The sequence below is a fragment of the Phycodurus eques genome, chromosome 3 (assembly GCF_024500275.1).
Source record: "Phycodurus eques isolate BA_2022a chromosome 3, UOR_Pequ_1.1, whole genome shotgun sequence".
NCBI lineage: Eukaryota > Metazoa > Chordata > Actinopteri > Syngnathiformes > Syngnathidae > Phycodurus > Phycodurus eques.
Genome location: NC_084527.1, coordinates 25,207,652 through 25,233,185, shown reverse-complemented (window position 1 = coordinate 25,233,185; position 25,534 = coordinate 25,207,652). Strand labels below are relative to the sequence as shown.

The window sequence follows — 25,534 nt, the reverse complement described above, 5'->3', positions numbered from 1 at the left end:
TATATTCAGGCCCTTTCCAAAAAAACATTTGAATAACATGGAAAAGTTTATTTATTTCCATAATTCTATTCAGAAAGTTAAACTGTCATAGATTATAGATTCAGCGCCCACAATTTAAATAATTTCAAGTATTTATTTGTTTATTTTTACATAATTTGGGCTTCCAGCTCAAAAAACCTACAAAATCAGGAATTCAAAAAATTTGAATACTGTGAAAAAAATCACCATTTAATTCTCAGTTTTTGTCGAAAAAAAAAGAAAGAAATTAAGGTCACATTGAAGCAATCAAAATATGGTACTTTCAAAACAATATGTTAATCTTCAATTCTTGGTTGGGAATCCCTTTGGTTTAATCACTGTCTCAATGCACCCTGGCATTTAGGCAATCAGCCTGTGGCATTGCCTGGGAGTTTCCTTGCCCAGATTTCCTTGATGCTTGCTGTCAGTTCTTTGTTTTGGGGTCTAGTGCCCCTCATTTTCCTCTTGATAATACCCCATTCTCAACAGGGTTTAGATCCGGCGGGTTGGCTGGCCAGTCAAGGACTGTGATGGCATGCGCATCAAACCAGGTTTTGGTGCTTCGTGGCGGTATGGGCAGGGGCCAGGTCCTGCTGGAAGATGAAATCTGCATCTCCAAAACAGATCCTCAGCAGAAGGAATCATGAAGTCCTCTAAAACATTCTGGTAGACTGTTGCGGTGACCTTGGATTTAAGAAAGCAGAGTTTACTAACAACTGCACTGGACATTGCATCCCCAAATCATGACTGACTGTGGATATTTCACACTGGACCTCAAGCAGCTTGGCTTCTGTTCTTCACCTGTCTTCGTCCAAACCCTTGGACCTTGATTCCCGAATGAAAGGCAACACTTTACTTTCATGGGAAAAGAGGACCTCAGACCACTGGCCAAAAGTCCATTCCTTCTTCTCCTTGACCCACTTGAGAGGCTTCCTACGTTAGCTCAGGCTCAGAAGTGGCTTGACCCAAGGAACCCGACAGTTGTACCCCATCTCCCGGATGCGTCTGAAAGTGGTGTTTTTTTGAAGCTGTGACTCCTGCCTCATTCCCACTCTTTCTGGATCTCTGCTAGATTCTTGAATTATTCAATCTTTCTTTGATAATCCGCTAAAGCCCACGGTCATCTCTTTTGCTGGTGCATCTTCTCCTGCCACATTTTGTCCTTTCGCTAGACTTTCCATTGATATTCTTGGACACAACACTCTGTGAACAACGAGCCTCCTTAGCTATGAACTTTTGTGGCTTACCCATCCTATGGAGGGTATCAATGATGGTCTTCTGGCCAGTTGTCAAGTCTGCAGTCTTCCCCATATTGAACCTATCCATCCATCCATTTTCTGTAGTACATTTCCTCACGCAGGTCGCGGGCGTGCTGGAACGACTGGTTAGCACATCTGCCTCACAGTTCTGAGGACCGGGTTTCAAATCCCATCGCCGCTTGGGTGGGTTTTCTCCGGGCACTCCGGTTTCCTCCCACATCCCAAAGACATGCGTGGTAGGTTGATTGAAGCCTCGAAATTGCCCATAGGTGTGAATGTGAGTGCAAATGGTTGTTTGTTTCTATGTGCCCTGCGATTGGCTGGTGACCGGTTCAGGGTGTACCCTGCTTCCCGCCCGAAGATAGATGAGCTAGGCTCCAGTAGCCCGCAACACTAGTGAGGATAAGCTTTAAAGAAAATGGATGGAAAGATATATATATATATATATATATATATATATATATATATATATATATATATATATATATATATATATATATATATATATATAATGAATACAGTATTAGATCAGAATCAGACTCTTCTCTAAATGCAAAAGAAAATGTAAGAAGTAAGTTATGCTAGCACTGACAGTCACAGTTCAATTAATGTTGGTCACGTCATTGTCTTAATAAAGTTTTTCACTAGGAGCTGGTGGACAAATCAACGTTTTCTTTAGTTGGTTTTATGGAATCATGTAATCATCTAACCTGGGTCATTAACATTTATAAGAATTTTAATTAATGTACACTGTCCCTTTTTTCGGAAATAAAGAATTTGAATTTTAAAACAATTAACATTAAATGTCAGTTCCATTATGGATATTCCCTCATTAGTCAGAATAACTTTTTTTTATGTGACCACAAGTCTCTGTGAGGCTCAAAAGTGTGTAACTGCAATGCTCCAATAGCACTGTTTGCTGCAACTGAACTCGTTGGCAAGGCCTGACATTTGAACACAAGCACAGCTTGTATTAACTGTTGTGGCAGTCGCTTATGACGCTTCAACGGTAGTCAAGGTGATTGTTTCGGAAACCTCTAGTCTGCTGCTATTGACCAACACAACCAAAGTGTACACTTGCTCACATGTACTTCATGTATCAGGTTACTACCTTTACTGCCGAAGTATCACATATTACAGGAGATTTATTTCATAATCAGTAAGAAATCTACATTGCCAGGACTGATGCTTTATGGCATGTACTACATGTGCAATCTTGATCGCACTGCAACTGTGTCAGCCCTTTCACGTGTCACATGACTTAGTCAATGGTAGTCTGTTGGTTCCAATGGTGGAGGAAGATGCCCGTCCGACCTGGCAGATCCAAACATATTGTAAGTGTCTGCTGGCCACGTCTGGCAGAGTGCATCCATCCATCCATTTTCTGAGCCGCTTCTCCTCACTAGGGTCGCGGGCGTGCTGGAGCCTATCCCAGCTGTCATCGGGCAGAAGGCGGGGTACACCCTGAACCAGTTGCCAGCCAATCGCAGGGCACATACGAACAAACAACCATTCACACTCACATTCACACCTATGGGCAATTTAGAGTCTCCAATTCATGCATGTTTTTGGGATGTGGGAGGAAACCGGAGTGCCCGGTGAAAACCCATGCAGGCACGGGGAGAACATGCAAACTCCACACAGGCGGGGCCGGGGATTGAACCCCGGTCCTCAGAACTGTGAGGCTGACGCTCTAACCAGTCGGCCACCGTGCCGCCTCTGGCAGAGTCCACTGTCCGTAAGACTTTCAACTCCCATCTTCAGGAGAACTTGGGAAGGCGGGGGCCTCCATTGTTGAGGCGGTTGACCAGAGCTGTGGCAGTAAAATGGTCAATGCTTGTCAGAGCGGCAATCCCAAATCCAATGGTGGACATCAGTGTTGAGGGATGCTGCCATGCTGAAGAAGGAGTTCTATCCAGTCCCTTGAATTGGCAGACCGGGCTGTGTTCCTACTTCTAACAAGGGACCGGAGGATGTGTTCAAACTGCAGTGCAATCACACTCCTAAGCCTCTCTGGTCAGGTCTATTCAGGTATGCTGGAGAGGAGGGTCCATTGGTAGGTCAAATCTCAGCTTCATGATGAGCAGTGTGATTTTTGTCCTGCTGTGGAACAGTGGATCAACTCTTCATTCTCAGCAGGGTTCTAGAGAGTGCATGGAAGTTTGTGCATCTTGTCTACGTACTGTATGCTTTGTGGACTTGGAGAAAACGTTAGACCATGTCCCATGAGGAGTGGAGTTCTGTGGAGGCTGCTCCGTCGGTAAAGGGTAATGGACACCGTGATATGGTCTCTTTGGAGTTAGAGTTTGGGCCGCATTATCGGCAGTGAGTCAGATTTGTTTCCAGTGACAGTTGGACTCAGCCAATGCAACGCTTTGTCACCGATTCTGTTCATAACTTTTATGGACAGAATTTCTAGGCGCTGCTGAGGCGTTGAAAGGGTCTGCTTTGATGGCCTCTGAATTGCGTCTCTGCTTTTTAAAAATGATGTGGTACTGTTGGCTTTATCAAGGGGTAATCTTCAACTCTCACGAGATCGGTTTGCAGCTGAGTGTGACGTGGTTGGGATGAGAATCAGCACCTCCAAATCTGAGGCCATTGTCCTTAGTCCTTAGTGAACCCTCTTCAGGTCAGGAATCTCTCAATTTACCCGTCGATCTACGTTCCCACCCTCACATATGGTCTCAAGCTTATCGATTGACTAATTGATAACAAGATCAAAATCACGGCTAGAAGCCATCGAAATGAGTTTCCACTGTATCCGCGTTCTCTCTTAGAGATAGGGTTAGAAGTTTAGTCATCCGGGAGGGGGCCAAAGTAGAGCCGCTTCGCCTCCGCATTGAGAGGAGCCAGATGAGGTGGCTTGAGAATTTGTTCAGGATATCTCCTGGACACCTCCCTGATGGGAAGTCTCTCAACTGGACAAAATGGGTGTGAAAAGGAACGTCTGGACTTCTCTTCTTAGCTTGATGCCTCTGTGACCCGACCCCAGATAAGTGGAAGAAAATGGATGGATGGATGAATGGATAGAGTCCATTCATCCAGTCCCATATGATAGAGTGTTCATTATACTAACAAAATGCATTGAAAATATATTTTATTTTTATTGTACAACCTCTTTACAAAATGATACCCTTTTTGTAAAGTGGTACCAATGTATTGTGAAACACAATGTTAAACGAAATTAAATTACAGTGTGTGCGCGTGTGTGTGTGCGCACGCGTTTGCGTGTGTGTGTGTGCGCGCGTTTGCCCGTGTGCGTGTGTGTGTGTGTGTGTGGGTGTGTGTGTGTGTGTACGTTCGGTGACCTCAGTATAAATGACTCTCAGCCAGAAAGCCTGCTGAGTTAGTGAAGGAACATTTTGTCATTGGAACTCCATAGGAATGCTCAGCTGCAAAGATTTTTGGTTGTTAAATTGGAGATTTGGATTCATTGGTCTTAAGTCAGTGGGTCATAAGCACTCACACACAGCATTGTAAAACTGTCTTGATTTAAATGGCATGGCAAATGGCAATGCACCTCAAACAGCTGAGTGAAATATGAGGTAATCTGACTCCCCAATCAAAGTCAAAACATGCCCAGCAGAAAAGGCCATGTCTTGATGGGATGAATAGGAGGATCTGTATACAGTATAGTTTACTACAATTCCAAAAATGTTTGTGGGAATCCTCAAATGAAACTATATTTAAGAAATCACACAGTACACCCGAAGTGTAGAGTAAGAGATCCTATGATGGTAATGGAGGGGAAGTGGTACCTACCAGAAGCGGTTACTCAATTGTGGTACTTCACAGCACTGATAAAAGACAGCCTTAACAGGATATTAAACAGCTAATAAACATTTAGAGGGATGGATATTTCCCTAGAGCCTTCACTGGCATCTTGAGGAATGTAACTGTTCTGATTTCCATTTGCTGTTGAATGCATGCTTTTGCCCACATCTCATGCAAGTGAGTCACATGGAGGTGAGGTAATAACGTCATGTCCTTACAGATGTAATTTGGGTTGGCATGGACTAGTGAGTGGTACACGAAACCCATGTGTGACGGACACATACAGACGACTTGCTCTATTCATATGCAGTTTTAAAATAAAAATTGCAATAGCATTAACTGGCCATTTAAATGATTAGAAATGAATGACATTTCCAGAAAAATATGGTGGCAGGTGATGGCTTTCTCAAATGAGGGTCATTTCAAACCAATTCTTATTTTGAAAATGGATGCTAAAAGCTGTCTGGGTTTATTGAATAAATACGCTGGACTTTTACAGGCGTTCCTCTGGACTAGTTAATCAGTGATCGATAAAGGATGGCATGCTCATACATGGTCTAGGGAGTCCAAGAGTAAACAATTTTATATGTGCAAGAACATGGTTCATTTGCTGTGGCTGTGATAGAATCGCCCTGCATTCAGTGCAAGTCAAAAAATAGCTGCCAGATGATTACAACAGTACCAATAACAATAGTGGTCAGAATTTGAAATGTACTCTTCATGGTCATGCATGTCCTTAATTTGGGGCTATGAATTATTTTTGGGAACCATTGTTTTCCAGAGTGGAAAACAAACATCTGCAATGATTTTTAAAAATGAAAAAGAAATTTGGTGCATAACTTTGAGTTCATTTTGGATTCACTGTAATTCGCAAAGGTTCAACATTGTACATTATATACTCAAATCTATAATTGTTTTGAAAATAAGTGACGCTGAACATTCTAAATTGTCTTTAAACTTGACAAGTTCTATTAGCTTGTCAATAGTGATCATGACTGCAGCTGGTAGTTTCTCTCTGTAGGTGATGTGGCAATTTGTTTAGATGAATGAATCTGCGTGCGTGAAGAAACAGAATGGAATCACTTCATGAACTGAATTCGTTCCTTTGTCAGTTCATTTGAGATCTGCCAAGAGTACGCTGGCTGGAAGTAGAACTGACGCGTTCTGTCTGTCACTCACGAATCTTTGGCGATGAACCAATGGCGCAGCCAGCGTGCGGGCAGATGAGGCACTGAACTGAAGAATGACTTGTGAGTTGTTCCCTGCTAATGAAGACATACTGTATGTCACTCGATTAATGACACCATCTGATTCTAATATGGTTGTATCACTCAGTGAAGGATTCTGCCCCGAGTGATTCGAACCTTTTCCTTCTTACGGGGATACACTTTCATTGGCATCCTTTTCCCTAAACTAACGATTAATGTTGATTCAAGGCACAAACACACAGATTTAGATTTAGATAAAGATTTTTCTCGGTAAAATTTATAAAGTGAGCTTAAACAGTACAGCGAGTGGATGGATGAATGACAAATGTATATATTTGTACGCATACATATTATTATCCACGCACTAGGGTCCATGAATGCATTGGCCCTCGGTAAGTGAACGTGTTTTCAGAGTGAACGTGTACCTAAACTGAATCATGCACTAAATGAAGAAGCACTGAATAACATTCATAATGTTCACCATCAAGTTTGGCTGCAATAGGCTTGTCATGGACACTCGGGGATACTGCTTTTGTAAGGCAGGAGAAAACAAGGTGTCAAAAAATAAGTAGTAAATAGTGTCCGGACGTACTGGGAAAGCTTAAAGAAGAGGTGGTGTGGCCATATAAAAGGCGAGTTTGCGGTGTTAAAACTGCTAGCAAGATTTGAATGTAGCCTGACTTTACTAATCCCTCCCCGCCTTTCTCAAACATTTCTGCAATTCTCAAACATGGCCATTCATTTTTTGCCATAATGACTTCTGACACACCCCTTGCACAACGTTGTCAACATTTATTCACGCGCAAAAAACAATGTTTACCGCAGCTTTAGAGCATGATTCGACGGTACACCGGCATGTTTATGTACAACCGTTAGTGCTAGCACTAACTTGCTAGGCTACTTAACGTTTTGCTGCCTGCTTGTGAGCCGTATCGTATTAAAAATACATGAAGATACCTCAAGCAATCCTTGAATTAACGTCCTCTCCCAAGCCCACTACACGTTTTTCCTCATTTAGTTCTTTTTTTCCAGCTACACGATACATTGGCGCGGCGCGTTGTTGTCGTCGCCATGTTAAAGAGTGTATCCGGTCGCGTTGACCAGTGAAAGGTTTTCTGGTTCCACTTCTCCCACAGTCTTTGATTTGACAAGATAAAGCCCAGTGATCGTAAAAGACAGGATGCGGTGGTATCTGAATACATGTTGTGTCGTGTTGCCACTGTCTGCCTGAGATATGGCAAGATTTTATGCCAGTAGTCTGACATAGTGCAATCGGGAAAGACCAAATTTGTCTTGTAGACTTATCCAGGCATAAGTCTTGGGCAGAATACGCGCAAGGACAGATATGAAATGGAACGCCCACATTCTAAGGTTACTCCACCCACATATGGCCAGAAGACAAGCGAGTGACAGTTAAGTGGACGGCAGAATGGGCGCAATTGGAAATGCGCGGAGCTGCGCATCTCTTCTGATTTAAGAATATAGCCCAAAGCATGCTTATCCAGCTTCAACAAAATCGCACTTCTAGCAATACAAAGCTAACATTAGCATTGTAAACTGTGGTAGCAAGATTATTCATAATGGAATAATGTTGACATGACACTAAATGTTAACAATTTTAAGTTTTATATTTTGGAGTGTACAATCAATGCAATATCAATCAATATATAATTGAAAATAGGGGATAATTACATGCTGAGCAGAAGGGTTGCTACAATTAACACAGATCAAGACATAGCAGGTCATCAACTGCGGTTTAAATGGAACCATTTTGTGTCTTTATGAATTCCAGTAATCCCTGTTTGGCTCTTCAGACAAGTTATGAAAGGCCTTAATGTGATCTGGATTGCTTCAACATGATAAAGTAGCAGATCTGGCTAGACAGGATTTTTATCTTTTGACCTTTATATAAATGCTGTGTGTGTAATCTACCAATGAATTTGGTGCTGTGATTGTTTATTTACATGTACTACTTATAATTTTTAATAATGTTCATAGTTTATTTTCCTACCCTGGATATGCAAAAAGTGATGTAAAATGTGTGGCTGATGTAGGTGTGTGAACCTTAAAGTATCAGAATTCTTTGGGTAGATCTCCAACCCAAATCTTCACACAATACTGTTTAATCTTTATAAACATAGTAATAAGGACAAGTCCTTTGGATGAGTGATCAGACAGTTGTTTTTTTTTCCTAAAAAGAAAGAAGGGATGATGTAAAGCATTTCCATGAGAGTCCAACTTCAGCACGAGTTGCCTGTGCAGCAGTAAAACCATTGTCGTAGGTTATTTACCCCCATGTGTTGTAAATGAAGGACCCAAATGGCCCTCATTAGTGGTCTCTCCCCCACCAGCCCTCATGGGGGAGTGTGGTTTCCAAGGCCCACCCCTTTGCCAGCAAACCCACAGTGGAGCAATAGTAAGAGTTGACTTTTGTACAAATCACTAATTTCCACCTGAACTGCGCCCAGGCCTTTTGATGCATGGAACAGATATGAAAACTGCATTCATTGTTAGCAAAGCCTATCAAAACTCCAAATACTGCATCCATGCATCCTCAAAAATCTTGTTGTTGCTGTTAATAACTTTTTTCACAGCCAAATTCAAAAGTGGGTGTTGAAAGAGCTTAAGATGCATCTTTCTAGTTTAGATCTGGGAAAACTACGGCCCACATCCGACCCATCCTCAGTCTCTGACCGGCCCTGGCAGAGTTTCAAAATAAAACGTAAAATATGCGGTTCTTTTTATTTTGAGAGTGGTGCTTTTATTTTGATGTGCACACATGTAGAGAGTCCATACGAGTAAGAGCTATGATTTGTGTTTGGTTGTCTACAGTGTTGCCAAATTAGTGGCATTTTTGCTGCATTTAGTCACATTTCTGACAACTCAAGCGGCTTTACTAAATAGAACGAAAAATAGACCATCGGAAATGCCAACATTGATCTAATATTACTGTAACAAAATTCTTAGTTCATGCATGATGGAGGCAAGAAGGGAATTTGCATCGATAATACACATATCAACAGTTTCATAGACTGTACGTACTGGGTGTATTATAATTCTTCATTTTATCATGACACTGTCCATCCCATACTGATATCGCTTTAAGTTATTATGTCATGATGTGGCTTTGCAAACTGATGTTGATATTGTGTTTACATTACCAAATGTGAAAACAAGTATTTTAGAGGTTCATGTACATCTGTGATTAATTTGTTTATATTGCACCATAACCCTTAATCTTTGAGTTCTGGTGGTTCATTTTGTCCCATTTCTACAGATGTATACAATCAAGCACATATTCATGTAGTCAGCCTTGATAAATGGTTGTCAAAGGGTGATTCAAAAGAGCTTATTGAATTCGAGCACAATAATGTAATGTCCTCCTGGATTTTCCATCATTAACTGTAAGTTTTGTTATTGAAGTTGAATCATAGTGGTGTTTCAAACCTTCTCTGGCATTACCATCAGGTCAAACTGTGTGCCAGCAGTTGTATGGCACCATGTTCAATGGCTGAGCTGCTGCTACAGCACCAAGCACAATGCCAGGTGTCGAAACTGAGCGGTGAAAGGTACGCCAGCAATGCGCACTCGCACAGCTTCTCAAGCAGGTAGCCCGATGAGTAAGTCTGTTTGGCAAATACGAGGAGAACATTTCCTTCGTGACGGAATTGTGCAGCATATTTTGGACTGTCATATGCTTCCAACTATTTGGGAACCGTACGAAAAAAACAAAAAACCCTTTCTGTGCTGCGTTTGCTAGCCTAGAAGAGTAGAGGTTTTTAATTGCAAATGGAAGTAACATCAATGGATGTAAAAAAAAAAAAAAAAAAAAAAAAGGTGAGATAACTGCTCGTGTGTGTGTCATGTATAGTAAATGGACTAATGTTCTTGTCCATTTTCCTGGACTTCAACTGCGCGACAGGAAGTCGAGCGGCTGGTGCTCTGGTGCGGCCAACGCAATCTGGAGCTGAACTCGCTCAAGACCATAGAGGTGACTGTAGACATCAGGAAACATCAAATTGACCCAATCGCTCAACCACTGAGACCTTCAAAGTTCTAAAGTGAACTGAAGTGCAAGGTAAACATCAACTTTATCCTCAAAAAGGCAGAGGATAGACTTTTGATAGACTTTTATGGCTGTTGAGGAAGCAAAACCTACCACAGGAGCTGTTGAGGCAGTTCTAAACAGCCGTCATTGAATCAATCCTGTGTTCATCCATCACAGTCTGGTTTGGCGCTGCCACAAAGAAGGACAAAATCAGACTGAAACGGACAATTAGGACTGCCAAGAGGATCATCGGTACTCCTCTACCCACTCACGAGAACTTGCACACTGCAAGAGCTAAGACAATTAAGTACATGCAAAATTCTCTTGGATTCACCACATCCTGGAAAAACCTTTTCCAGCTCCTTCCCTCTGGTAGACGCTATTTAACAATGCACACAATAACCGGAAACATTCCAATAGCCCCCCCCCCCCCCCAGCCGTTAAGTTCTTAAACTGTTGATTTGTAATTTTTGCACGAGTTGAGGTGAGACTTGGGCTAGTGAGCTGAACATGGAAAAAGTATGACCATGATTATTTAAAGTTTGGACGTCTGTGGAATGGTCTAGATTTTCTCTGCCGCTGTGTTGTTTGCTAATGATGCATGAGATCATACAAACTCTGGCGTTACATTGACCAGACACTCTAGTTTGTTGACTGAGCAACAGGAGGTTTGTTTGTGTGTCTTTTATACGGTAAGAGTTGCAGCTGCAGAGGAACGTTATTGACACATTTAGTACATTCATGATGCACGGCAGATATCAAAAAGCATTTATGTAAGCTGTTGAGACTGTAATACTCAAAAAAAAAAGAACTGTGCACGCAAAAAATAAAATAAATAAATAAATACTGACTGACTTAAAGGTGAAATATTATGGGAAAAATATACCTTTCAATGTGGAACAAATAGTTGGATTTCTAGAATGCCTGTCCATCCATCAAGTGTGAAATTAAGCAACTAAGTAAATCCTTTAGCTGCCTATTTCTGAAAATATGTCTGTCAGTGAGCTGCTCTGCACTTCCACCCCACTGTTCCATAACTGGGGTTCATGGTGGTGGCTTGGTACAAGGCAAGAAGAGCTGAAATGAGTTGTGTTGGGTGAAAGATTAGCGTTAGATAACGTTTATTATGTAAAATCTCATGTCACACCACCAAACAAAAACTTCACAAAAAGTATGAATACTGAGATAATGATGATCTTGTCTCAATTTACTCACAAATTTACTCAGTTTGAAATCTGGGCCTTCTTAATTGAACACAAAGCGTATATACACACAGGAAACCATTATTTATTGTCTTATGATGGGAAGAGGTTGATTGTATTATGTTGTCTAAAGCAGAGCATTTAATTGTACTTGTCACTCATAAATCATAATTTTCAGACACGCTATGTGAAATTGGTTGATTTTTCCGCAGCACCTTTGAGCAGCAGTGCAGTGCTTGCGCCTGCCTGTATGTGCTCTCCTTCTGTTTCTTGAATGTAAATTAAATTGAATCGCCGCTCATCAGGGTGATAAATTACATTAAAATCCAAGTCCATTTCAGTAGATATATGTGTCACTTTGAGTATTCTTAAAGTATGTGAAATGCTGTTTTATGTTATTTGAGGGGTCGAGGCTCATGTCGCGCACTTTCACTGCGTACCGAACTACTGCCGCTTCTAAATTCGGAACCGTCGTTATGTCGCAAATGTTCCCGCACGGAAACCTGTATCAAGTGCACGAACCACAGAAGATCGAAAAAAAAGATAAACAAAAAGCCCAGTGACAGTCAGTATGGCAGAGGTAAGTGAGATAATGTTGTTTAATAAATTGTTCTACGTTTGTTGGTTTGTTATTGATTCGTAACAGGGATTATAAAAAAATAAATAAATACTACGATCACCCTGTACCTTACTAATAGTCGATATTGGCTTCATTTAGAAACCCTGACCCACATCCTTACCGATAAATATGATTTATTAGGATGTAATTTATCGATGTAGTGACGTTTTTTTTTCTTCTTCTCCATCCGTAAGTGTTCGACACGGGGCTTCAGATCACCGGGTTTTATCCTCGTAATGACGTAAACAATAGAGCATTGTTTTAATGAAAACGCTTGTGCAATTGTCTTCGTGTGCCCTGCTTATAATTGTGAGCAAAACGCTGCTTGGATGACATTGTTAAGAATTATGCAGACAAGATGTAGACATTGATAATGCTATCAGCAGCCAAAGAACACTGTGCGCAGTTTTGCACATTTGTGTGTGGCTCAATATAGCTATGTTTCATTTCAGTGAAATAACCTGTTGTATCACAGAAGCACATCTTTCTGCAACCAGAACTTTGTCAAAACTGGTACAATGATGGAAGTAATGTGTACAAATGTGTTGCTACGACTACTTTGTCATATATGATGTTTTGTTTTTTTTAATTCATTTTTTTTATCATTTCAATCTCTTGTTTTCACAGACGCATAGTTTGCATCCCATTAGGCAACAGGCTGCAATTGCTGCCAAAGTCTTCATACAGAGGGATTATGCTAATGGTACTGTGTGCCAATTTCAAACCAAGTTCCCTTCTGAGCTGGAGACCAGGGTAAGGTAGTTATATTTATCTGTCTGTGATTGTTCTCTTGTAATCTTGTGGGAACTAATTGTGTGAAGGAACTATGGACAGTTCTAGAACGCTCCTTTGAGTATTGTATGATAGAGGGGCATCAGTTAAAGTGTGTGTCTGCCAATAGCAATAGCTTTAATACACTTCTATCCAAAGGTAGATAAAACTTAGAGAAGATAAACCAGAAAAACTCAATGTTAAAAAACCATAGTTGAAGTCATTAATCAAATAAAGTTATTATGAGCACAGTCTGCAATCTCTCTGGTCCAGACTCACCCAGTAATAGCGCCATTATGGGCTTGCCCAGGAAGCAATTGTTTAGGTGCAAGTCACTCACTCTTAAAATTCAATCACTTTAACTTCACTTAATGGAACACACTGGGGATGAATTCTTTGTCTGTTGCATGTGGACAAGATCCCAAATGCACGTCCAAAGTCCGGCCCACAGCACAGTTTTTACTGGCCTCTGGCATATTCTAATGATAACATTTTATATTGTTTGTGTCAATCTTTGTCTGCCTGCATTGTACTGTTTTATAATAATCTTGTCTATGTGTGTATGTCTGGGGTCATGAGCAGACCCTAACGTTTAAATTTTTTTAGTATTTGGCCAAATTTAGCGAATTACAGCCTGACCTTCCCATTTTTCTGACTTTGAGTAGTTTGAATCTTCTTGTGTAGCCTCTATTATTTGTTCACGTAGTCATCTGTGAACAGTAGAATTGTGATACCTTCACTCGCAGTGTTTCCCACAGTACCAGAATCTATTTGTGGTGGTTGGTATCTGCCGGCTGGCCGGGGGTTTTGGGGGTTGAGGCAGGGATTAAATTTAGACGAACACTCATTTATAATAAATTAAAATATTTCAATACAAAATGCAATCACTTAAATAAGTCAATAAATACAAAGGAATTAATTTAAATGTAAAATCAAAGCTCTACACTAACTACACGACACTAACGTTTCCCTCGATACCACTGGACCAAGCATGATGTAGTGTAGTCTTACGTGACTGCCATGCCGTAGTTGTGTATATAATCAGAATCAGAATCATCGTTATTTGCCAAGTATGTCCAAAAAACACACAAGGAATTTGTCTCCCCGGAAAGATTGACAGTGACTCAAGTTTTATCTGCAAAATAGTTTACGAATATTATATGACGTTTGGCTGCAAGAAGCAGTAGCTGACTAAACAGGTCATTTCTTTTAGATAATTTTAAAAGACATAATGTAAACATAAGCATGTTTATTTGTTCAGATAAAAGTAAAGCACGCATGAGTTTACATGTATGTATGTACATGTATTCTATGTATTCTGTTTTTTGAATTTTCATAAATGCTGTCCTTAAATTGACGTAACAGCAGCATCATTTAATATCAGCATACATGGGGGATTTGGATTAGGGGAGAAAAAAAGAATGAGTGTGATTTGAAAATAAAACATTTATTTGTTAGCAAACTCGCAGAACTTGATTTTTTTGGTAACAATGTAGTTGTTTTCAAAACATGCAGTACTGTACATAAAATTACAACAAAATTATTTTAATGACGAACTTAGAACCGCCACAAATAATTGTATATATGGGAAACTCTGACTTCTGCCCTCGGGAGGTTGTTGTTGCTGCCACTAACAGTTGCTGTTGGTTGTTTCTTTATGGCGCTCAAACTGGTCCTGTTTTGAGTTACTGTTGTTTATTTATTGTACTGGCTATGTTGGTGCAATGGTTCTGACTTTCCATCTTCTCCGAGCTTCACAACTGCATGTTATTCTCCCAAAGATAATTTTATGATCTTCATGTTGGTTACATTCAAAACTGGTATAATTGTAGTCTGCACAGGTAAAACTCAAATCTGACAGTGAGCATAGACATCAGCACTATTTATTGTTTGAATCATCCATGTAATTTGACACAACGGGGAGCATGTCGGTCACATGTTCCAATACTTTTTGCTTACAAGAAAAATAGGTGGGTTCATACAAACGTTGCCACGTTTTATGTTATATACAGAAAAAAACAATTGGCCTCACTGTTCAATTGAAGGGGAGTATATCCTTTTTTTTGCCAACAGAAGCAACAAAGAATTATTGCTGCATTTATTCTCCACACAGTACACAGTCACTTCTCACTTCCTTCCTTTCCACCAATCACAAATCACTCTCACACCGAGTGACATTAAAAGTGCCTTCACAGACACCAACGTGACCAACAGCCTCATTGTCTGACCCATAACTGTCACGTCTCACATAACCCAGTCCCTTACATTATATTTACTCAATTTTATTACTGAGGAGTGGAGGAGTTGCTTGATATGAAGAGTCTGAAATACAAGCACTCACTTAATTTTGGGACTTAAGTGTTTATTTTGCGTTAAAATATTTGCAACACTAATTGTAGAAATATGTACAATGAAAATCATAAAGCAATTAGTGCCATCATCATACTAATTTTTAAATTAAATGATGTTTAATTACTTGGTGTATCGTTACCTGCTATTTGAATTGAGTGCCATCATAGCACACACTGATTATGATAGTTGTAGTCCATCCATCCATCCATTTTCTGAGCCGCTTCTCCTCACTAGGGTCGCGGGCGTGCTGGAGCCTATCCCAGCTGTCATCGGGCAGGAGGCGGGGTACACCCTGAACTGGTTGCCAGCCAATCGCAGGGCACATAGAAACAAACAACCATTCGCACTCACAGTCATGCCTACGGGCAATTTAGAGTCTCCAATTAATGCATGTTTTTGGGATGTGGGAGGAAACCCGGAGAAAACCCACGCAGGCACGGGGAGAACATGCAAACTCCACACAGGCGGGGATGGGGATTGAACCCCGAACCTCAGAACTGTGAGGCTGACGCTCTAACCAGTCGGCCACCGTGCCGCCTATAGTTGTAGTCATGGAAGAAATTATTGGACGCCTGTTACCACTTTAGGTATATTAGCTGAGGAATTCAATGAACATGACAAAAATGCAGCTGATTCCATAATACTTTGTCCTGTTTGACATGTTTAACCTTAATTTCATTCCCAGTGATTTTCAAGAAAACTGTGGAAAATAGCTCGATAGCTCTTATGAGCTACTTTTGTTGTACCAGACATTAAAAATGAACACAAAACTGAAGAAACAAGGGTGGACTGATAGTTTTTTCCATGTCGAATATTATTTTACCTAAAAAGTCAGTGGTTGTTTGGTTGCTTACAGTGAGTCAAGTATTTTAAATGTAATGTATTTCTCTTGTGGTGATGCTCCCTTCTCTAGCATTTGTCCAGTCAGTGCCAACTAAATAAAAGACAACGTAAATGAAAATGATTCTGTCTAATCCAGGGTTCAGCTCAAGACCCAAATCAGTAATGTGGTTACTACCCGGGACACACACTGACAAAAATACAATATGTGTGCTATGAAACAGATTTGCATTATGGTGGCTAAGTGGTTGGTTTCCAGGGTGTACTCCTTCAATCTAAAAGCCATTTGCCAGGAAAATGTGCGCCTGCTTGATGATCAATAAAATAAGTAAGGCGGACATGTTTTGAGTCCTGACTCTAAATTCTGGAAAGGATGATCCAATCTAATCAGATCCATTTCATTTTGATCAAACACTGTCAGGGGGGTATGGTACAGTAGAATCGAACAACCAGTTTGTTATTGTGGTTGTAGTTTGTAGTGGTGTTGAGATTTATTTCGCTCCTCTTTTGTAACTAATGAAGGTAAACACAACAACCATAAAAGCACCATTTTTATTATGATAGGCGTCAGATTTTCTATTCATGTGGATATGAGTGAGGTGTTGCGTGAAGAGCAATTGTGTGTAACCATCTAAGGGGTGGAAACACACAGGTCATTGTGACTGAACAGGAGCTATGCAGCATTAAAGAGAACAAGTGACAGCTTGACAGCTAAATTGCAGCTCACAAAACACAAGAGTTATCCAATGAAATAAAATTGACTCATGGAATTTGTCTAAGGAGTTTTTGTTTACAAGGTTGCTGTTTTGTCTTCTTGACAGTTCTAATAAGGAGAATATCCTCTTCAGTTGTAATCTTGAAGGAATGCTAACTATCAGGTCCAAGTGTAATGGACAGATGCCCTGTCAGAGAAATGCGGTTTGAATCGCTGCCTCCGAGTTGGAAAATTAGAGGAAGAACAAAGCGTGTAGCAAATGTGCCTGAGACCACTGATGTTCGGAGCCTGTTGCCACATTCCTCGGGCACACGGGAGCAGAACTTTGGAAAGTTGTCAGAAAAGCAAGACGCCCTTGAGCTGCCTCCTTGTCTGGTCTGAAGGTTCCTTTCTTTCCCCAGTATCACATGAGGGCTCACCAAATCTGTTCTGGACACTCTGTGCATTTGTCGAATATTGACATAATTGTCAAGCAGCCTATTTAAATAACAGTTCATCTTGGCTCGGTTTATAATCGGGCAGCCTACCGAGCAGCTCAGATTTAGAGGTATTTATCTTAGTCAAGGCGTGTAAATACGACTGGAGCCTTAATATGTCTGGATTGTTACAGTGTGTGTTCCGCTATCAGTCTCTTATTAAGTGGTGACAATCAAAGAACACATTTTTTAGGGCATCTTAACCTGTCCAGGTTTATCATACCTGATAGTGACTCGTCATCCCTTTGAAGTTACTCTTTCAAAATGAAGTTAATCTGTGCTCGAATGGTGTCTCGGGCAAAGCATATTTGAAGCTGGAGAATCAGAAGTATAGGTTGCACTCAGCTATTTTCAATGAGAATTACACATGCAGAATGTTACTGCTTACTATCGCCGTTTCTCGTCTTAACCTTTTTCTTGATGTGTTTCCCCTCCATGATGTGTGAAAGATGGACAAACAGCAGTTTGAGGAGACGGTGCGGACTCTAAATAACCTATATGCTGAAGCAGAGAAACTTGGAAGCCACTCATATATTGAAGGTTGTCTTGCCTGCCTCACAGCTTATACGGTGTTCTTGTGTATGGAGACACACTATGAGAAGGTGAGTGGAACTTGTGTGGAAAAAGAAGCTCGCAGCCATGTGTGTCGGGTACCCATGTGGAATGGGAGGTTGAAATCGACCTGCGAATTTGCCGACTTCCGGCGTAGCTGTTAGAAGCGTAACAGAGGTGGCGCAGCGAGGGGATAGCGGGAAGCTCCGACCAGAATGTGAAGGCAGTTTTAAAAGGGGCCAGTGATTAGCAGTGAAGAAAATTGACACTAAGCTGACTTAAAAAAAAAAAAAAAAACTGAAAGGGTTATGTGGAAACAAACTTGTTTTTTTTTTTGTTTTTTTTAAAAAACATTTTACCTTTCCCTCTATCAACTCTGTCTTCTTTGGTTAATGTTATTCATGATCAGTATGTTTTTTTCCACCTTTCTTAGATAGTGGAAAGTCCTACGTACAATATGTAAACTACCTTTCTGACCATAGACGAGGTGCCTTAAACTGCCGCACACATTTTAAGTTGGATAGTGTGAAAAGGATTTATTTTCCTGACAGAACAGCGATGTCTAAGTTTGAAGATGAATACAGAGTTTGTGTACAGGTGTAACTTTTGATTTCAGGCATATGGCTTGTCATGGCTGACATCTTTAAAAATGAATAGGGCTGCATGATATTTTGTTCGAGCATCGTCATCGCGATGTACGTGTGCGCAATAGTCACATCGCAGGGTCTGCTGCAATGTCGCTGTACTGTGACATACAGTGAATCAACTGAACTGCAGATGAACCTGTTTGGACATGGTAATAAGATTAGCACCCATGTTACGGTAAATTATAATGCTGAAAACAACACACGGAGCAGCCCAGAGTGTTGCGTACCTATCTCCTTGTATTATAACTACGAATGAGGACGCGGGAAAAAATTTACACCTGCTGCATTTCCTATTGTGCTCTTCAGAATGAGACTAGGCAGGCACGCTGCAGCTGCGTGAGTGCGCGAGGAGCGTTCAAGGACACTGCGTAAATGGGAGGGAGTGTGTTCTTTTGTAATATCGTACATTATTGTAAAAATGGATGACTAGGAAAATTATTATTTGTATCAGAAGGCTTTACTGTACTGTACGATAACACTGTGATAATATGGAAATAATTTTGTTTTGTAATGTAAGAATAGATAAATTATTTTGTTAATATAGTCAATCAGCTGGGAGGAATGCTAAGTTATCAATAGCCTTTCACCATCGTTGCTGTCATACAGTGTTGTGTGTTTTGTTTGCACATTAAGGACAAAAGTCCTGTTTTTGTCCTTAAAAAAAAAAAAAAAGACTATTCAAGCAACAAGCTTTTTTCTCATGTTCAACTATGAAATGAACTAGCTCATTTTTGGGACGATGAACTGAAAGTAGAACAAGTTCGCTTAGAAAATGAACATTCCCAACACTGATTCTGTATTATTTCACATCGCAATATATATCGCAGGTTTGAAATTTGTGTCATTTTTTTTTTTTCCAATATCATGCAGCCGTAATGTAAAGCCACATTTTAACTCATTTGAACATTGGCTCTGCAGCTTCAAAAGCTTTATGAGCAACATCTCAGCTTATTTTTCTTGAAATTCAAATTTCTGAAACAACTTTATCACAATTTTGCATCCGTGCGAATTGTACAGTATTTTTAATTGCCTGGTGTGTTCCCTTACAGGTTTTAAAAAAGATTGCAAAGTATGTGCAAGAGCAGAATGACAAGATCTACGTACCCAGAGGCCTCTTGCTCACCGACCCCATCGAGAGAGGCCTTCGAGTCGTATCTTCTTCCTCATTGTCTAATATGAGTTGAGACGGAACACTTCTGTTTCTTTTCCCTTGGCTGAAATATTTCTCAAGCCATGTTTAACCACTTAAAAATGATTGGCTAACAATGAAGAAACGGATAAATTTCTCAGTGGAAGACAATGGCCACAATATTCAACTTCAACTCCTTTTAGAAAATGTATTAATAAATCATCAGCATGGGAAGAGCAGGGCTTATGTGTCAAAACTGAAACATACTGTATTTATGCGGATAAATTAAATTTACTATGAATTGCACAGCGGGAAAACAAGATGCAATTTCTCAATTTGTATGGCGTGGCATCACATTACAATTACCCAATAGCTGCAGTTACTTAAGCATGTTGCTGTGTTTTTTTTCATTCCTGAATATAAATTATAAAAAGCTTCAGTGTTGGCAATTTAGAAGAAATGCAGCAGTACATAGAGGTGTCAAGTAAAAAGAACGAATCAAAATTTGTTTGCAGTCCATAGCAGCTGCTTAAAATGATTGGCTTTCCCCGCATGTGTTGAGGAAGTCGCAGACTGATGCAACTTTCTAATTAGATGGAGCTGAGCAGCAATAGGAGATTAGGGATAGCAAAAATATGAATAAAATTGTTCACAGCTGAGCATTGTAACTACCCTTGCCTCTGAGTTTACTGGGACGTTGGTGTTATGGATTATTTCGCCGACGCTGGGGAGCTGCTGTGCTGTGTTTGGCAAAGGGAGTCTAGTGGAGATTGACAGGAATGTATCACCGGAACACTTATATCAACATCAACAGCAGAGTTGCCAGCTCATCACCTCGCAACATCAGTCCTCAAATGTCACTCAACTGCTGTCATTAGAAGCCAGAGCACAGATCAGATTTTCACCCCGAAAATAGTTTGAGGATCTTTTTTTTAAAAAAAAAAAAAAAAAAAAAAAAAAAAAAAAGCCTGTACAATCTTTTTGTAACTTGTGAAATTTCCTGCCACTAACGAATGTGACATTTTATTTCAGTTGGCCCTCATTGATTAAATGGAAGCCAAAAGTCGTTAAATGCTCTTCCTTGACTGATTTCATTAAAGATTGAGGTCACTATCTTTGAAGAAAGAAGCCTGGCTAGATAGAAGTTTCCAAGGTGAGTCTCAAAGATTTAGTATTTTTACTGTGACCAGAACATCCAGAAATTACAGTATTGAGCTAACCGTATCGACCCAAGTAACCAGTTGTTGTACACTTTGTTTTGGCATTTTCTCATGAAGTCACCGATGGTGTAGTGGTACACTCGGCTGACTTTGGTGCAGGCAGCGTGGGTTCAGTTCCCACTCAGTGACCGTGTGAATGTGAGTGCGAGTGGTTGTCCGTGTTTGTATGTGCCCTGCGACTGACTGGCGACAAGTTCAGGATGTCGTCCGCCTTTCGCCCGAAGTCGGCTCGGATAAGCTCCAGCACCCTGTGACTGTGAACATGATAAGTGGTGTTAAGAATGGATGGATGGATTTTCTCATTCAAGGCTGTCTATAGATTCAAGTTAAATCTGGTATGTTACAATTCTGCAGCTTTTTTTTTCATCAATGAAAATTACTAGTATTGTATTATTATTATTATTATTGTTATTAAAGTATTATGAATGATAATTCAAAAAAAGCAACTACTACTTCCAAATGACAGCAACTAATAATACTTTTATACTAGACAGTATTACATTTTGGAAGCCTATTGCCCACTTGCAGACACATACACACTGTTTTCTGCCCTTTTAAAAACAGCTATCAAATCTTTCCCAGATGGATTCATGAAACAAATCATATGGCATGGTAGGTTAAGGTAATCCGAGTTCAAAAAGTAATACCGTTCAGGGTCAAGTCCATCACCCAGAGCCTCTAGCCTTACACATTTAAGCTTAAGTCTTTTCCATCTGGTTGTACTCTTAGTGAACTGCTTTATAATCATTGGGTTCGCTTCCATAAAGCATTAAAGGATCATTCTTCCTGGTTTATGACATTCACATGGCTGCTGCTCAGTGGCTTGTCACTTCATTGAGGACTACAAATGTGTATATATGCAAATGTAGTTCACTGGGAGGACCACTGTCTGAGAGTAGGAGCCAAACCAAGCAGCTGAACCCAACAAGTGATGAAATGTCATCTCAGCACACGAACATTCGCTCCGTACTGATGTCTCAGTCATGGTCAAACAATTATCATATTTTAGTGAAATTGCCCTTTTTTTTTTACTGGCAGCATATAATACAAACGCATGCCAGAATTTACTGCATATTGGAGGAAATAAGCACCTTGGCTTCTTGTGAAATTCGATGGGAGGACGATTTTGTAAGTATTGAGGGATGTCCTAGATAAAAAAAAAACAAATTCCCCCATCGAAATCCAATTTAAAAACAAAAACAAAAAAAAACGCATCAGTCCGTAGAACACGGGGGGGGGGGGATATTTGTATGAGCACCAAATTGTACGCCTTCATAGACGCTTTCCAACTCCTGCACCTGATTTGTTGAGAAATGATGGAAAATGGGGAAAAAAAATGTATCCTCTTTTATCTAGAGTTTAAAATCTCCTTGTCACATGTCAGCTTCGTTAAATAGGTTTTGTGATAATGAAGTTGTTTTGTGTAATGCTGTTAACAAAGAAACGCTATGTAAGCAAACTTCTTCGTGTAATAAGTAAATCAATCAGGGCTTGGCCAAGTGAGCTGAACAGGACTCACTTAAATCAGTGCAGTTCCATGCCCCGGGTATCTGTCAGATAGTCTAATGTCATGGAAGCAAAGCAGTGGAAAGGCCTTTTCACACCCCACTTGCTCAGTGTAAAAGGTCCGCACGGCAGAGCACGAGGATGACGGCAACCCGGCGCGGCCAATGCTGACCATGGCCAAATTTGGAAGCGCTGACGTAGCGATCTACAAGGAAGTCGGGAGGCTTTCCCTGCTGCGGAGACCGCAACTTGGCAATATGTATTTGTCATTATTGCAAACGAAAGCTCTGGCTTTGCCTATTTTGAGGAGGGTGTCACGATTGGTTTTCGTAGGAGAGGGAGGCGAGGCAAAAACGTGGAGGACCCGAGTGCAGGGAAGCAGGGAGCCAAGACAGGAGTCTCAAAAAATAATATTTCATCTCCGAAAAGGGGCAAACAAGGAACATGGATCAAGCAGACTAATAACAGATAACCAAAGTTACAAAGAAACACTTTAATAAACCTGAAACTGGAAACAAAAGATGACTGGTCACTAAGATGTGGCACAGACAGAGACAATGACACCTGACAACGACAATGAACCGAACAGAACTCAAAGAAACCAGGGATCTAAATACAAACAGATTGACGAGAGAACGAGGAACACGAGCGGGTGGAGGGAGCTGATTGGTCGACACAAGGTAGAAGGTTGACGAGAACAGGTGGACACAATAACTAAATGAGCAAAGACACGAACGACGCGGAACACAGGAAAACATGAAACAAAACTAACCCCGACCCACACCAAAACACAGACCGTGACAGAGGGGGTGATGCAGCAGGTAAAAAAAAGGAATGTGGGCATCCCATACTAATTTCACGGCAGGATCTTGGGAGTTTAGAAACTCGTTTGTGAGCGACAGTTTCACAAAGAGCGCTTCGAGGGGCATTTCAGGCTGAGCAGGGAGCAGTTTGAAAGCCTCCCACAAAGACGTCTCTGTATATTATTTCTCTATTGGCCCACAGTTTGTGAGACACCGCAATTATTATGCCGTCCTCCAGTTCCTCCTTGCCGTTTACAGTACGACTCCGCCATAACAGCACGCAGAAATCTCTCCGCCAGCCCCTCTACTATTGGAGGCGCTTTCTGACGGCACTCCAGAATAGAAAATGTTTCTATGCGAGGCCGCGATGCCGAGCGTCAGCCGCCCGCTGTGCGACACGGCATTCCGTCGTCCCGCCCCCTAAGCGCATACACAATGAACGGCAAAGTTGAGGGTGTGAAAAGGCCTGAACTACGATATATATATATATCCCTTTGCTCATAGTGACATTAACATGTATTCTGTTCGGCTGTAACCCAGTGAAGACCAGATACAGTATATAAGGAGAAATTGAAACAGATTGAGTGTTTCATGCTTTTTTTTAAAATTTTGTTTTATAGCATAGTTTATTACACAACAACTGTTGTTATAATGTGCAAGACCATATGTGCTGAGTTAGTAGTCAGAGATGATCTCTTACCTAATTTCTCATTTGCTGCTGTAAACTCCAAAACCCGCGTTATGATCTTGTTTGATTTGTTTTGCACATGAAAGCTGAAGAAGACCAAGTGACATAGCAACTCAACACAAATTCAATAATTCCAAATATGAGGGGAAAGTTGCACGACTGACAAATCTTATTCCACCCTTTCTTTTGCATTTTCTGGCCAAGCTCATTCTGTATCAGAATCATCTTTATTTGCCAAGTATGTCCAAAACACACGCAAGGAATTTGTGTGTTATCACGCCTTACCATCAGTGACACTTTAATTTGTTTGGGGGGCATGTGAAACCATTGGAAACAACAAAGTGCGATTGTCAACCACAGATGGCCTTTGCCATATCTGCTGATCTTCCACTCTGGCACCATCTGTTTTGCCTCAAGAGTGAATCATCTGTTATAAATAATTTCCATCTTTGCGACAGCTAATTCATTCTGCTCCTTCGTCCTGGATAAGACAGGGGTCATACTGTTCTCCAGACGTTCTAGACCAAAACCTACTTAGCAAAGACAAAGGCTCAGTCTGCAATCTACTGGAGAAACAATAGCATCATACCAATCCAAAGGTACTTTACCCATGTGCCACATTTCGTTCAGCAGCAATTGCAAACCCACGTAGATGGATAAACTGTTGCCCTCGTGCCGAACAAACAATTGCATGGATTACATTTTTCATAAACATGTCCCGAAGAAGACAGTAAATAAAGCGCTTTGATTGGAAGCTGCTGAGAAAAGAGCATGTTGGAACATAGAGAGGGTCAAGCAGTGTGAGCAACAGGCTGATCATACAAACAGGCCTCAGAGAGCAAAACTCAGTGAATTAGTCCATCGGGGGTTTGAGTAGACTAAGTACTAGGGATGGGAATTGCTAAGATTCCGATTCCAATATCAATACTACTTATCGATCTGATTCCTTATCAATTTTCTCATCAATTCCCAGGGCCCGGTAACTTTGAATATATATTTATTTTCCTCAATAAATGAAATCACCATTTTAAAACAGCATTTGACGTTCACTTGGGTTATATTTGTCTGATATTTACGTTTGTTTGATGATCTTAAACTTGAAAGTGGGGCAACTATGCAAAGATACAAGAATTTGAGAAGGGGGCCAATACGTTTTCATGGCACTGTATATGCCCAAGTTTAAATCTGCAGGAGGAGACCAGCTCCGTATTTTCTACAATTTTCCGTCCTGGGCAGGTGTCATAATACTAATTTGTTGATACAGTGTACGAGCCTGATGTCATTGTGCATTATGAGCTGTCTGAAGCACTCGATGTCATCAGAGCAGTTCACGTGCAGAGAGAAGGTAATTTTCCATGATGTCACCCCTCGTGTTCATTTGTTTGCAGGAGCTGCTTGTTTGGGCAGAGCCTCTGTATCAGAGTGAGCAGCAACCACACCCTCCCGAAAGGATCGCCCACATCTGTACTCCACCGCATCTCAACAATCTATTCTATCGATCACATGCTGCCCTCAAAGTCTAAATCCGGTATTCTAGTGATTATTTTCTGTTGTTTAGCAGTCAACGTCACTCAACAGCCTCGCCCCCTAACTCCGTCACACTACTACAGCGTTTCCCAATTTGCACTAAATCTCTTCAAGCCTTTTAGCTTTTGTTTGGTTTTGACAAGAATTGTGCAATTATGAATCCTATTTGAAGAATGAAGC

General features: G+C 40.8%; 1 protein-coding gene across 1 annotated transcript; it reads left to right on the top strand.

Moving 5' to 3' along the window:
* Positions 1-12,006: 12,006 nt before the first annotated feature.
* On the top strand, positions 12,007-25,305 carry golga7 (golgin A7). The gene is made up of 6 exons (XM_061672837.1): positions 12,007-12,089; positions 12,756-12,881; positions 17,732-17,884; positions 19,531-19,632; positions 20,711-20,763; positions 25,216-25,305. Exons 1-5 carry the CDS (start codon positions 12,081-12,083, stop codon positions 20,750-20,752), a joined length of 432 nt encoding a protein of 143 aa, XP_061528821.1. The 5' UTR covers positions 12,007-12,080; the 3' UTR covers positions 20,753-20,763; positions 25,216-25,305.
* Positions 25,306-25,534: the final 229 nt, after the last annotated feature.